The sequence below is a fragment of the Erythrolamprus reginae genome, chromosome 3 (assembly GCF_031021105.1).
Source record: "Erythrolamprus reginae isolate rEryReg1 chromosome 3, rEryReg1.hap1, whole genome shotgun sequence".
In the NCBI taxonomy this organism is placed as follows: Eukaryota; Metazoa; Chordata; class Lepidosauria; order Squamata; family Dipsadidae; genus Erythrolamprus; species Erythrolamprus reginae.
Genome location: NC_091952.1, coordinates 13029675 through 13042016, shown reverse-complemented (window position 1 = coordinate 13042016; position 12342 = coordinate 13029675). Strand labels below are relative to the sequence as shown.

The following is a 12342-nucleotide window of genomic DNA, read 5'->3' as shown; positions in this document are numbered from 1 at the left end:
TATTGTTGTTAGCCGCCCTGAGTCTGCGGAGAGGGTCGGCATACAAATCTAATAAATAAATAAATAAATGAATGAATGAATGAACAAACAAACAAACAAACAAACAAACAAACAAATAAATAAATAAATAAATAAATAAATAAATAAACCCCATGCATTGCCCCATCTGCTGTGCATGCATGCACAACCCCCCCCACTCCTCTATTTCCTGACTTCCAGTGGGCCCAGTAGACCCAATTTTTTGCCTACCCCGGGCTCCAGAGGCCTCTCCTGCCTCCCCGGAGGCCTTCTGGAGGCTGAAAACACCCTCCCAGAGTCTCTGCACTAGCCAAAAATCAGCTGAGCTGAGCTAGGGCATCACGGGCCTAGAAAAAGAGGAAATTGGAGTTATCTTCCCTTGTCTCTTGGTCTCTCTGGTTATCTGTCTGTTCCTTTATTGCAAACGTTAGATAAATTTGACACTGTAGGAAGGCGCCCCGTAGAACTAGCACTGGGGCTAATTAAACTTACATCACTTGTGACATTTTATAATCATTCAAGGGATGAGATATTTCAAGGGGGATAAAGCTGTCTGGTGCAAAGAGGACAATGGTTACTCATTGCCTCTGCTTGTTGGCATGAACAGGCAGTGGAAATTTTAAGGATGGAGGGAAATGTCGTAGCTAACGAGGCCATTTTTCTTCATTGTTCTGTTTTAGAATGGCTGGTCCTTCAACAAGGAGCTCATTTCTCTCCCACACCTGTGCCAGCTTAGAGGTGACCCAGTGAAATGTAGTGAACCAGCCACCAGCTAAATCAATTTAGCACTGATTGATCATACAAGATGTACCTTGCCTTTTTTTTTCTTTTTAAAATAAGCCCAAAACAAAGTACAAAAAAATCATTTAACAAGGCAAAATGCAACCGCAATTACAATATTACAAAAACTTTAACATTTTAACAATCTTTTTTTTTAAAAAACACTTTTAAACATCAGGTAAAAATGCTAATCCAATCCTGAAAGGCATGGGTATCAATTTCACTAAGCTCCTGGATGAGCAGATATATTTAATTATAGATTATGCTAAGAATTGTACTGCATCTGTCGACTTGCCTACCAATCTCTGTTTGTTTATTTGTCTGTCTATCATTTCTCTATCTTTTATCTATATCAGGGGTGTCAAATTCATGTCACCACGGTGGCGTCATGTGACTTATAAGGACTTTCCCCCCCTTTGCTAAACTGGATGTGAGCATGATGCATCCAGCCCAGGGGCCAGGATTTTGATAGCCCTGATCTATATCAATCTGCCTGCCTATCTTGAGAGAGAGAGAGAGAGGGAGGGGGGAGAGAGAGAGAGAGAGAGTGTCACTAAGCCACTTGGAATGTTTGCATAAATATAAAGCTGTGGAATAAATTTAACAATAGATAAATAAATATTACAAGCAGGAAAAGGGAGATTATGATCCCGCTATATAGAGTGCTGGTGAGACCACATTTGGAATACTGTGTTCAGTTCTGGAGACCTCACCTACAAAAAGATATTGACAAAATTGAACGGGTCCAAAGACGGGCTACAAAAATGGTGGAAGGTCTTAAGCATAAAAATTATCAGTAAAGACACGATGAACTCAATCTGTATAGTCTGGAGGACAGAAGGAAAAGGGGGGACATGATCGAAACATTTAAATATGTTAAAGGGTTAAATAACGTCCAGGAGGGAAGTGTTTTTAATAGGAAAGTGAACACAAGAACAAGGGGACACAATCTGAAGTTAGTTGGGGGAAAGATCAAAAGCAACATGAGAACTTCCAGAACACAGAGGAAGAGGAGAGGAAAATAGTGCTGTTTACAGTTTGTATTCTTGAATTCAAGGAGGAGGGTATATAGCTGGCTGTAAGGGGAAATTTCTTTGGCTGATAGTGTTATTGAATTCAAGGAGGAGGGGATATAGCTGGCTGTAAGGGGAAATTTCATTGACTGATTGCGTTATTGAATTCAGGGAGGAGGGGACTAGATTGGGAAGTATAAAAGGGTCAGAAAAGCCATTTTAAACTGCACTTCCAGAACACAGAGGAAGAGGAGAGGAAAATAGTGGCCCGCGCGCCTGGCGGCGCGCGAATTATATAACTATAAACCAAAATCAGCAAAGTTTGGTAGCAATAGGGGTTCATTTTCTTGCTAAGTACCTGTATTTCAATACATTCTTAAGATGATTGGCTTGGTACAGTGTAACACTTGTTTGGCTGTTGTGTTCCGTAGTACCTTGTGGAACTTGGGGTACTGCCCTCTTTGCATTAGGACATCTAGGTTAGATGGCGAGATCTCTAGATTGCAGTCCTTAGTTTGTAGCTTGCAGGCAGAAGTGGAAAGATTGTCCCAGCCACGTGCTGTAATGCAGCCATGTGTGCAGCCTCCACTTCCACAGCGCCCCCCGAGGAGGAGGGCTGTTTGGACAACTGTTGGTTCAGGAAGATTACGTGCAGTTGAACAAAAACATAACAATTTTGGTCTCTCTGTATCCAACTCCTATAATGTTCTTGCGGATTTAAATAGTAAGGACGTTGTAGATATTAGCAAGGCCCCTCAGGCGGAGAATGAGGGGATGTTCAAAGGAGAAGTTGTTGTAAATGAGGAACATAGTGTCACCAAACCAAGTCCAGTTAGTAGAAATAAAGAGAGGACACATGTTCTTGTGGGTGACTCGATTGTCAGAGGTGTTGATTTGGGACAGAGGAAGGATGTGGTGAAGGTGATGAGGTGTCTTCCAGGAGCCACTGCCCACAGGGACAGCAGACGGATTACAAACATTGTCAGGGCTGTGAGTAAAGGTAATAAAGTTGATGTGGTGGTGCATCTTGGCACAAACGATCTGTCCCAGAGAAATGTTAATGTAGTAAAAAGAGATTTTCAAAGTCTAAGTGTGGAGCTGGGTAAAATAACTGATTCAGTGACTTTCTCAGAGGTGTTACCGGTTTGTGGCCAGGAGGGTAAAACAAGTTGTATCAGAGAGTTTAATGTGTGGTTAAGGCAGTGGTGTAAAGCTGAAGGTTTTGGTTATGTAAGTCATGATGTCAGTAGATGGTCTAATAGGGAGTTGTTTAAGAGGGATGGTTTGCATCCATCATACAGAGGTACCCAGGTGCTCGGTGAGGAATTCAGAGCTTTTTTGGACAGGCATTTAAACTAGGTAAAGGGGACAGAGATGTACCAGATGTGGAGGATTTCTGTCCCCGACCAATGAGGATACATCAGTTTCTGGAAGCTTATGAAAAGGGAGCTGAAAATAAAATAGATGTAGTTGTTGATGATAAGGGGCAAACTAATAATGAAAATAATGTTCTTCGGGTAATGTGCACGAATGCTCGAAGCTTGAGCAACAAGCTCTGTGAGTTAATGGCCATAATATCTAGAGATAATTTGGATCTGGTTGCCATAACTGAGACATGGTTTAAGGATTCCAATGAATGGGAAATATCCATACCAGGATATACACTGTATAGGAAGGATAGAATAGAGAGAAGGGGAGGTGGAGTAGCCATTTATGTTAAAGAAAGTCTAAAAACAATACTAATTCAAAATACATGTAAAGATCTGGAGACCCTCTGGATTTGCATGCAAAATAAAGACGGTTCTGTCATTAGAATTGGGGTGATCTATAGGCCTCCAGGGCAATCTGAGGAACATGACAACAAGATGGTGGATGAGATTACCCTAATGGCAGTAAAGGGAGATATTGTGGTTATGGGTGATTTCAACATGCCTGATGTTGACTGGAATATCCCCAGTGCCCTTACATGCAAAAGTAAGAATATAGTAGAGGCCTTTACAGGAGCAGCTATGGCACAGCTAGTTAAGACACCAACTAGAGGGGAGAATATTCTAGATTTAGTTTTTACAAATGGGAATCGGGTTTCAGACGTCAGGGTGGGAGAAAATTTAGGTTGCAGCGACCATCTATGTTTGTGGTTTGATGTAAAAACTGATTGTGAGCAATCCTATACTGCAACCAAAGTATTGGATTTCAGAAAAACAAATTTTAATGCAATGGGGGAATATTTAAATAATGAATTAAAGGGGAGGGATAAAATGGCAGGAGCGAGCACCCAGTGGACTGTATTAAAAAAGGCCATCTTAAAAGCCACAAGACTTTATGTAAAGCAAGTAACTAAAGGTAAAAGGAAGAAGAAACCGCTATGGTTTAGCAATGATGTAAGGGCTATAGTCAATGAAAAAAAGGCTGCCTATAGGAAGTATAAAGAGTCTGGAAGTATAGCTGATAGAGAGGTGTATAAAATGAGACAGAAGGAGGCGAAACAGATAATATATGCTGCTAAAGCCTCAAAAGAGGAAGAAATAGCAAAATCTGTAAAGAAGGGGGATAAAACCTTCTTCAGATATATTAGTGATAGGAAGAAGAAAAACTGCAGCATCACAAAGCTTAGTACCGGGAATAATACATGCATTAATGGGAATAAGGAGATCGCTGACCATTTCAATAGCTACTTCTGTTCAGTTTTCTCAAAGGACACCTTACAAAATAATACTATAGAGGGATATAGCATTGCTTCCAGCTGTACGGATTCAGCTCCAGTGATCTTAGAAGCCGATGTCTTAGAAGAACTTGAAAGATTAAAGATAAATAAGGCAATGGGTCCAGATGGCATCCATCCCAGAGTTCTTAAAGAACTCAGATCTGTCATTGCTACCCCCCTGACTGATTTGTTTAACCAATCCCTGTTAACAGGAGATGTTCCTGAGGATTGGAGAATGGCCAGTGTTGTGCCTATCCACAAGAAGGGCAGTAGAGAAGAAGCTGGAAACTACAGGCCAGTTAGCTTGACATCAGTTGTAGTTAAAATGATGGAGACTCTACTCAAAAAGAGGATAAATCAGCATCTAAAAAACAATAACTTATTGGACCCAAATCAGCATGGCTTTACTGAAGGCAAATCGTGTCAGACTAATCTCATTGAGTTCTTTGACTATGTCACAAAGGTGTTGGATCAAGGTGGTGCCGTGGATATTGCCTATCTGGACTTCAGCAAAGCCTTTGATACGGTTCCACATAAAGAGCTGATAGATAAATTAGTGAAGATTGGACTTAATCCCTGGATAGTTCAGTGGATTTCAAGCTGGCTGAAGCATAGACATCAGAGAGTTATTGTTAATGGCGAGTATTCTGAGCAGAGACAGGTTACAAGCGGTGTGCCACAAGGGTCTGTTCTGGGTCCTATTCTTTTTAATATGTTTGTGAGTGACATAGGGGAAGGTTTGGTAGGGAAGGTATGCCTATTTGCCGATGACTCTAAAGTGTGCAATAGGGTTGATATTCCTGGAGGGGTCTGTAATATGGTAAATGATTTAGCGTTACTAGATAAATGGTCAAAGCAATGGAAACTGCAGTTTAATGTTTCCAAATGTAAAATAATGCACTTGGGGAAAAGGAATCCTAAATCTGAGTATTGCATTGGCAATTCTGTGTTAGCAAAAACTTCAGAAGAGAAGGATTTAGGGGTAGTGATTTCTGACAGTCTCAAAATGGGTGAGCAGTGTGGTCGGGCGGTAGGAAAGGCAAGTAGGATGCTTGGCTGCATAGCTAGAGGTATAACAAGCAGGAAGAGGGAGATTGTGATCCCCTTATATAGAGCGCTGGTGAGACCACATTTGGAGTACTGTGTTCAGTTCTGGAGACCTCACCTACAAAAAGATATTGACAAAATTGAACGGGTCCAAAGACGGGCTACAAGAATGGTGGAAGGTCTGAAGTATAAAACGTATCAGGAAAGACTTAATGAACTCAATCTGTATAGTCTGGAAGACAGAAGGAAAAGGGGGGACATGATCGAAACATTTAAATATGTTAAAGGGTTAAATAGGGTTCAGGAGGGAAGTGTTTTTAACAGGAAAGTGAACACAAGAACAAGGGGACACAATCTGAAGTTAGTTGGGGGAAAGATCAAAGGCAACATGAGAAAGTATTATTTTACTGAAAGAGTAGTAGATCCTTGGAACAAACTTCCAGCAGACGTGGTTGGTAAATCCACAGTAACCGAATTTAAACATGCCTGGGATAAACATATATCCATTGTAAGATAAAATACAGGAAATAGTAAAAGGGCAGACTAGATGGACCATGGGGTCTTTTTCTGCCGTCAGTCTTCTATGTTTCTATGAGAAAGTATTATTTTACTGAAAGAGTAGTAGATCCTTGGAACAAACTTCCAGCAGACGTGGTAGATAAATCCACAGTAACTGAATTTAAACATGCCTGGGATAAACATATATCCATCCTAAGATAAAATACAGAAAATAGTATAAGGGCAGACTAGATGGACCATGAGGTCTTTTCCTACCATCAATCTTCTATGTTTCTATGTTTCTAAATATGAATTTGGAAGTGTTTGGATTAGGTGGAAAGGCATGCTCTATTTTCTTGATTTTGTAAACCCCACTGTTCTTTACTGTATCTCCCTTTTGTCTTTAGCAGTTATTGTTATTATTATTATTATTATTTATTAGATGTGTATGCCACCCCTCTCTGCCGACTTATGGACAGTTTTGAGGAAGAAACCTCTTTCACTACAAATTGGGTGCTCTGGGGTGGAGCTCCATTTTTGCTATCCCACTACGTTCCGCCCTGCATTTACCAAACTAGGTAACATCACTAGCACTGATGATATTGCCTAGTTTGGTAATGAAAGGTCTTCAAGAAAGCCACCAAGCTCAGAGAGCACCAAGAACCCCGCAGTTCATTCCTAGTGTCAGCGAACCAAATAGCATCTGAGAAATAAATCACATTCTACTCCAGTGCTCTCACACAAGGTTGCCTGGTTACTTCATCCCTCCTTCCTCCAGCCACTAATTGGAATGTCCTTGGTTCCCACAGGAAACTATTTTGTTTTGGCTAAAATAAACCCTCATCTAACTACAAGGGTTATCCGAAAAGTAGGGTTATAAGGCACATGGCTCTTGCAGGGAATGTTCGCAGGGGAAGTTGGTATTTATTTATTTTATTTATTTATTTATTAAATTTGTATGCCGCCCCTCTCCGTAGACTCGGGGCGGCTCACAACAGTAATAGAAAAAACAATGTAAAATACAAATCTAATAATTAAAACTAAAAACCCATAATTTAAAAAAACATGCACACAACATACCATACATAAACAATATAAACAATATGGGGAAGTTATATCAGTTCCCACATGCCTGACGACAGAGGTGGGTTTTTAAGAGCTTATGAAAGGCAAGGAGGGTGGGGGAAACTCTGATATCTGGAGGAAGCTGGTTCCAGAGGGTCGGGGCTGCCACAGAGAAGGCTCTTCTCCTGGGTCCCGCCAAACGACATTGCTTAGTCGACAGGACCTGGAGAAGGCAAACTCTGTGGGACCTAACCAGTCGCTGGGATTCGTGCAGCAGAAGGCAGTCCCGGAGATATTCTGGTCCGATGCCATGAAGGGCTTTATAGGTCATAACCAACACTTTGAATTGTGACCGGAAATTGATCGGCAACCAATGCAGACTGCGGAGTGTTGGTGTAACATGGGCGTACCTAGGGAAGCCCATGGTTGCTCTCGCAGCTGCATTCTGCATGATCTGGAGTTTCTGAACACTCTTCAAAGGTAGCCCCATGTAGAGAGCGTTACAGTAGTCGAGCCTCGAGGTGATGAGGGCATGAGTGACTGTGAGCAGTGACTCCCGGTCCAAGTAGGGCCGCAACTGGTGCACCAGGAGAACCTGGGCAAACGCCCCCCTCGCCACAGCTGAAAGATGTTTTTCAATCCGTATTAGGGACTTTTCACTGGAAAGGACTCCTAGGTTGTTGTTTTTTTCCTTGTTTCCGCAGATATTCTAAGTTGTCAGATCCTGCCAATTGGCTGAATATTAATGCCACGAATGGTCAGATCATCACTGCGGCTGTCCTTGATCGCGAGTCAGCCTACGTTAAGAACAACGTCTACGAAGCCACGTTCCTGGCAGCTGACAATGGTACGTTTGAGCACACTGCTCTTCATGCTTCAACAATAACCTGACGCATTCATAGAAATAACACACTGACAAGAGTTGTCAGCATAATTTAAATCCATGATGGTGAACCTATGGCACGCGTGTCACAGATGGTATATTGAGCCGTATCTGCAGGCTCGTGTGCTGTTGCCCCAGCTCAGCTCCATCACATATGTGCACTCCAGCCAACTGAGAGGCGTTTTCAGGGGAGGGTGTTTTCGCCCTCCCCGGGCTCCTCAAGCATAACAGGTTGGTACATAACAGAGGACAATCAGAACTGCAGAAAAAGCAATTGCTGCCAACCTGCCTTCCATTGAGGACCTGTATACTGCACGAGTCAAAAAGAGGGCGGGGAAAATATTTACTGACCCCTCACATCCTGGACACACACTGTTTCAACTCCTACCCTCAAAACGTCACTACAGAGTACTGCACACCAAGACAATTAGACACAAGAACAGTTTTTTTCCGAACGCCATCACTCTACTAAACAAATAATTCCCTCAACACTGTCAGACTTTCTCCTAAATCTGCACTTCTATTCTACTAGTTTTTCTTATCATTCCTATCACCCATTTCCTCCCATGTTGACTGTATGACTGTAACTTGTTGCTTATATCCTAAGATTTTATTAATATTGCTTCTTCATTGCTTATTTGACCCCTATGACAATCAGTAAGTGTTGTACCACATGATTCTTGACAAATGTATATTTTATGTACACTGAGAGCATCTGCACCAAAGACAAATTCCTTGTGTGTTCAATCACACTTGTCCAATAAAATTCTATTCTATTCTATTCTAATGAGGTATGCCCTCCCCAGACTCCAAGAAAGCCTCTGTGGCCTGGGGCAGGCAAAAAAAGGAGGGTTACTGGGACCACTAAAAGTCAGGAAATGGGGGAGCATGCACGCATGCGCAGGTGGGCATTGAATTATGGGTGTGGGCACACACGCGTACAATTTTGGCACCCAAGGAAAAAAAAGTTTCACCATCACCAAGTTCCCAAGTTTTCCTAGTTCCTGGAGGGGGGATAGATCTTCATGAAGTTGAGATAAGATACTGCAAAAAGGAATTAAGTGTATGAAATATTCACAGGTTACAATGAAAGAGAAAACGAGGGTGAACGAGAAAGGAAATGTAAGTAATTAGAAGGTTTTGCCCTATTTATGTGTGACATTCTATTTGTTAAGGATGTCCCAAAGGTGTTTTTTTCAATAGGCAACTGGACTTCATTTTTCCTTGAAGACGTTTTGCTTCTCATCCAAGAAGCTTCTTGAGTTCTGTCTTTAGCTTCAGTCAACTGAAGAAGGTTCTTGGATGAGAAGTGAAAACGTCTTCAAGGAAAAATGAAATCCAGTTGTCTTTTGAAAAAGCATCTTTGGGACAACCATGACCTAGATGGCTGAGAATCTCCATAATGTTTGCTAAGCATCCCGATCTGAGTCAGTCACCAGGACTAAAGGTTTATTCGTCCACGTTTTTGGGCTCATGATAGACCTCATCATCAGATAACACCTCTCTATATATCTACTTATCTATCTATCTCCAGAATATGTATCCTGGGCTGTTCTACGTGTGTTGTATTTATCTGGTTCCTGGTTGTGTGTGGCTTTTAGCTGAGAGTAGAATGGAATGGAATGGAATGGAATAGAATAGAATAATAATAATAATAATTTAATAATAATAATAATTTATTAGATTTGTATGCCGCCCCTCTCCGAAGACTAGAATAGAATAGAATAGAATAGAATAGAATAGAATTCTTTACTGGCCAAGTGTGATTGGACACACAAGGAATTTGTCCTTGGTGCATATGCTCTCAGCATGCATAAAATAAAAGATACATTTGTCAAAAATAATGAGGCACAACACAATGATTGTCATACGGTACAAATAAGCAATCAGAAAAAAATCAACATTAATATAAATCTTAAGGATATAAGCAACAAGTTACTTTCATACAGTCATAAGTGGGAAGAGATGGGTGATATGAATGATGAGAAGACTAATAGTAATAGTAATACAGCCTTAGTGAATCGTTTAACAGTGTTGAGGGAGTGATGGCGTTCAGGGAAAAAAATGTTCTTGTGTCCAGTTGTCTTGGTGTGCAGTGCTCTATAGAGTCATTTTGAGGGTTGAACCAATTTATGTCTGGGATGCGAGAGCTCAGTAAATCTTTTAACAGCCCTCTTTTTGACTATGAAGTATACAGGTCCTCAATGGAAGGCAGGATGGCGATAATAGTTTTTGCAATTCTGATTATCCTCTTGTAGGGTTGCAGAACCGAACCAGACAGTTATAGAGGTGCAGATGACAGATTCAATAATTCCTCTGTAGAACTGTATCAAGTATACAGTACAAATGTACTGTATACAGTAGAACTGTAGCTCCTTGGGCAGATTGAGCTCCCTGAGTTGGCACAGGAAGAACATTCTTTGTTGTGCTTTTTGTATGATGTTTTTGATATCAGGGGACCATTTTAGGTCTTGAAGATATCTACTGTTGGTACTGTGTTATCTAGTATTGTAAGAGATGGGAATATGGGTAGATTTCCCCTAAAGTCTACCACCATTTCTACAGTTTTGAGTGTGTTAACTATGGTTTTAAGGTCTGGCTGTTAAGTTGTTAATTTGTCAGCTTTGAGTTAGAGACTTTAGCCTGCCATAATTATTATTTCCTTGTTAACTATATTTATTAACTTTATTTGCCATTTAAAGCTCACTATAGGTGGGGCTACTGTAGGCATCTTGGTATGAGTTGGAATAAAAGACAGGAAAGGCAGGAGAAATGATGGACTTTTGATGTCCAATGATGAATGTTCCTGGTCTTATACAGGTAGTCCTCAACTTACAACAGATTATTAAAATGACCATTCAAAGTTAAAACGGCACTAGAAAAATGGCTTATGACCATTTTTCACTGATATGACCTCCAAAACACCCCTATGATCATGTGATCAAAATTCAGATACTTGGCTACTGCTTCATACTTATGACCGTTGCTGTGTCTCAAGGTCACATGACCCCCTTTTGCCACCTTTTCATGAGGAAAGTCAATGGAGAAGTTAAGATTCACTTAACAACCAGGCCACTAACATATCTGTTGCTGGGATTCACTTAACAACAGTGGCAAGACAGGTCATAAAATGGAGCAAAAACGGACTTAACAAATGTTGTGGTTAGCTCTGGCCCAGCTCCTGCCCCAAAAACTGTGGATGTGGGGGAGACATCCACATGCTGCAGGCCTGTTTTGCCCCGGTGGAATCTGCTGATGAAGGCTCCTCTGACCAAGAAGACATGAGTGACAGGGAGGAGGAGAGTGTGGCAGGCAGCTCAGAAGGAGATCAATTATCTAGCTCCTCCTTGGATTCAGAACAAGAGTTAATGATACAGCCACGCATGCGGAGAGTGATTATTATCAAAGAAAATGAGGCCACCTGTGGTTGTGTGGGGCTGTGGTAATTAGTGAGGCTGCTATAAATAGCAGCCTGTGGGTTTGGCCATTGTGGAGGATTATCTGATCGTTGTGTTTCCTGACTGCTTTACTGACTTTGACTTTTTGTGTGCTGATTTTTCCCCGCTTTGAAACTAAACCAGAGCAAAGTGTGTTTCACTTTGTGAAAGAAGAAGGACTGTGAATTGCCTCACAGCTGCAAGTTATCACAGAACTGATAAGGGACTTGTACAAATTACCAGTTTGTTTGGAGACCAGTGCTCTTTGCTGTACCAAAAGAGGGCTTGGTTTAAGTGAATTTTCATTATAAAGAACATTGTTTTGAATTTTCAAACGTGTGTGTGTCTGAAATTTGTAGCTGCGAATTTTTGGGAGGAGTCTACCAGAGAGCCCGACAGAACAACTTAACACTTAACAACAGAAATGTTGGGCTCTATTGTGGTCGGAAGTCAAAGATTCTCTGTATTACCAAGTAAAAGTCATTGCTGGGGACAGAAAGGGAAGAGGCTCCATCCTGAAGTCAAAAACAACCTAAGGTTAAAAGAGAAAGAATTAAACGAAAGCTGTCAGTGTATAGATTAGAAACATCAAAGTGAGTTGCTATACCTTTCGAGTGACCTAAAGCAACCTTGTCACAATCTACACAATTCACTCGATTTTGTTGCAGGGCTAAGAATCACCAGTGGCATCTTTACTGACAAGCAGATCAGATATTGAAAGTGTCCTACTGTGTCCTTTAAATCATTGAATGTACTGAAGACACCGTTGTGTTCCTCACCCCACTCTGCAGGCTACAGGGGAATAAGTCTGACAGGCATCAGAATAAAGAGAGTCAATCTGTTTTCAAAACCTGGTTTCTTCAAATAGATGCTGTATTTCCTTCCCGGGATATATTC

General features: G+C 41.2%; 1 protein-coding gene across 1 annotated transcript in view; it reads left to right on the top strand.

Annotated features, from left to right (window-relative positions):
• Nucleotides 1-12342, top strand: part of CDH4 (cadherin 4) — a 784771-nt gene that overhangs the window by 734829 nt on the left and 37600 nt on the right. Inside the window, exon 11 of the mRNA XM_070744288.1 lies at nt 7830-7972. Within this exon, the coding sequence (XP_070600389.1) occupies nt 7830-7972 (143 nt within the window). The remainder of the gene's footprint in view (nt 1-7829; nt 7973-12342) is intronic.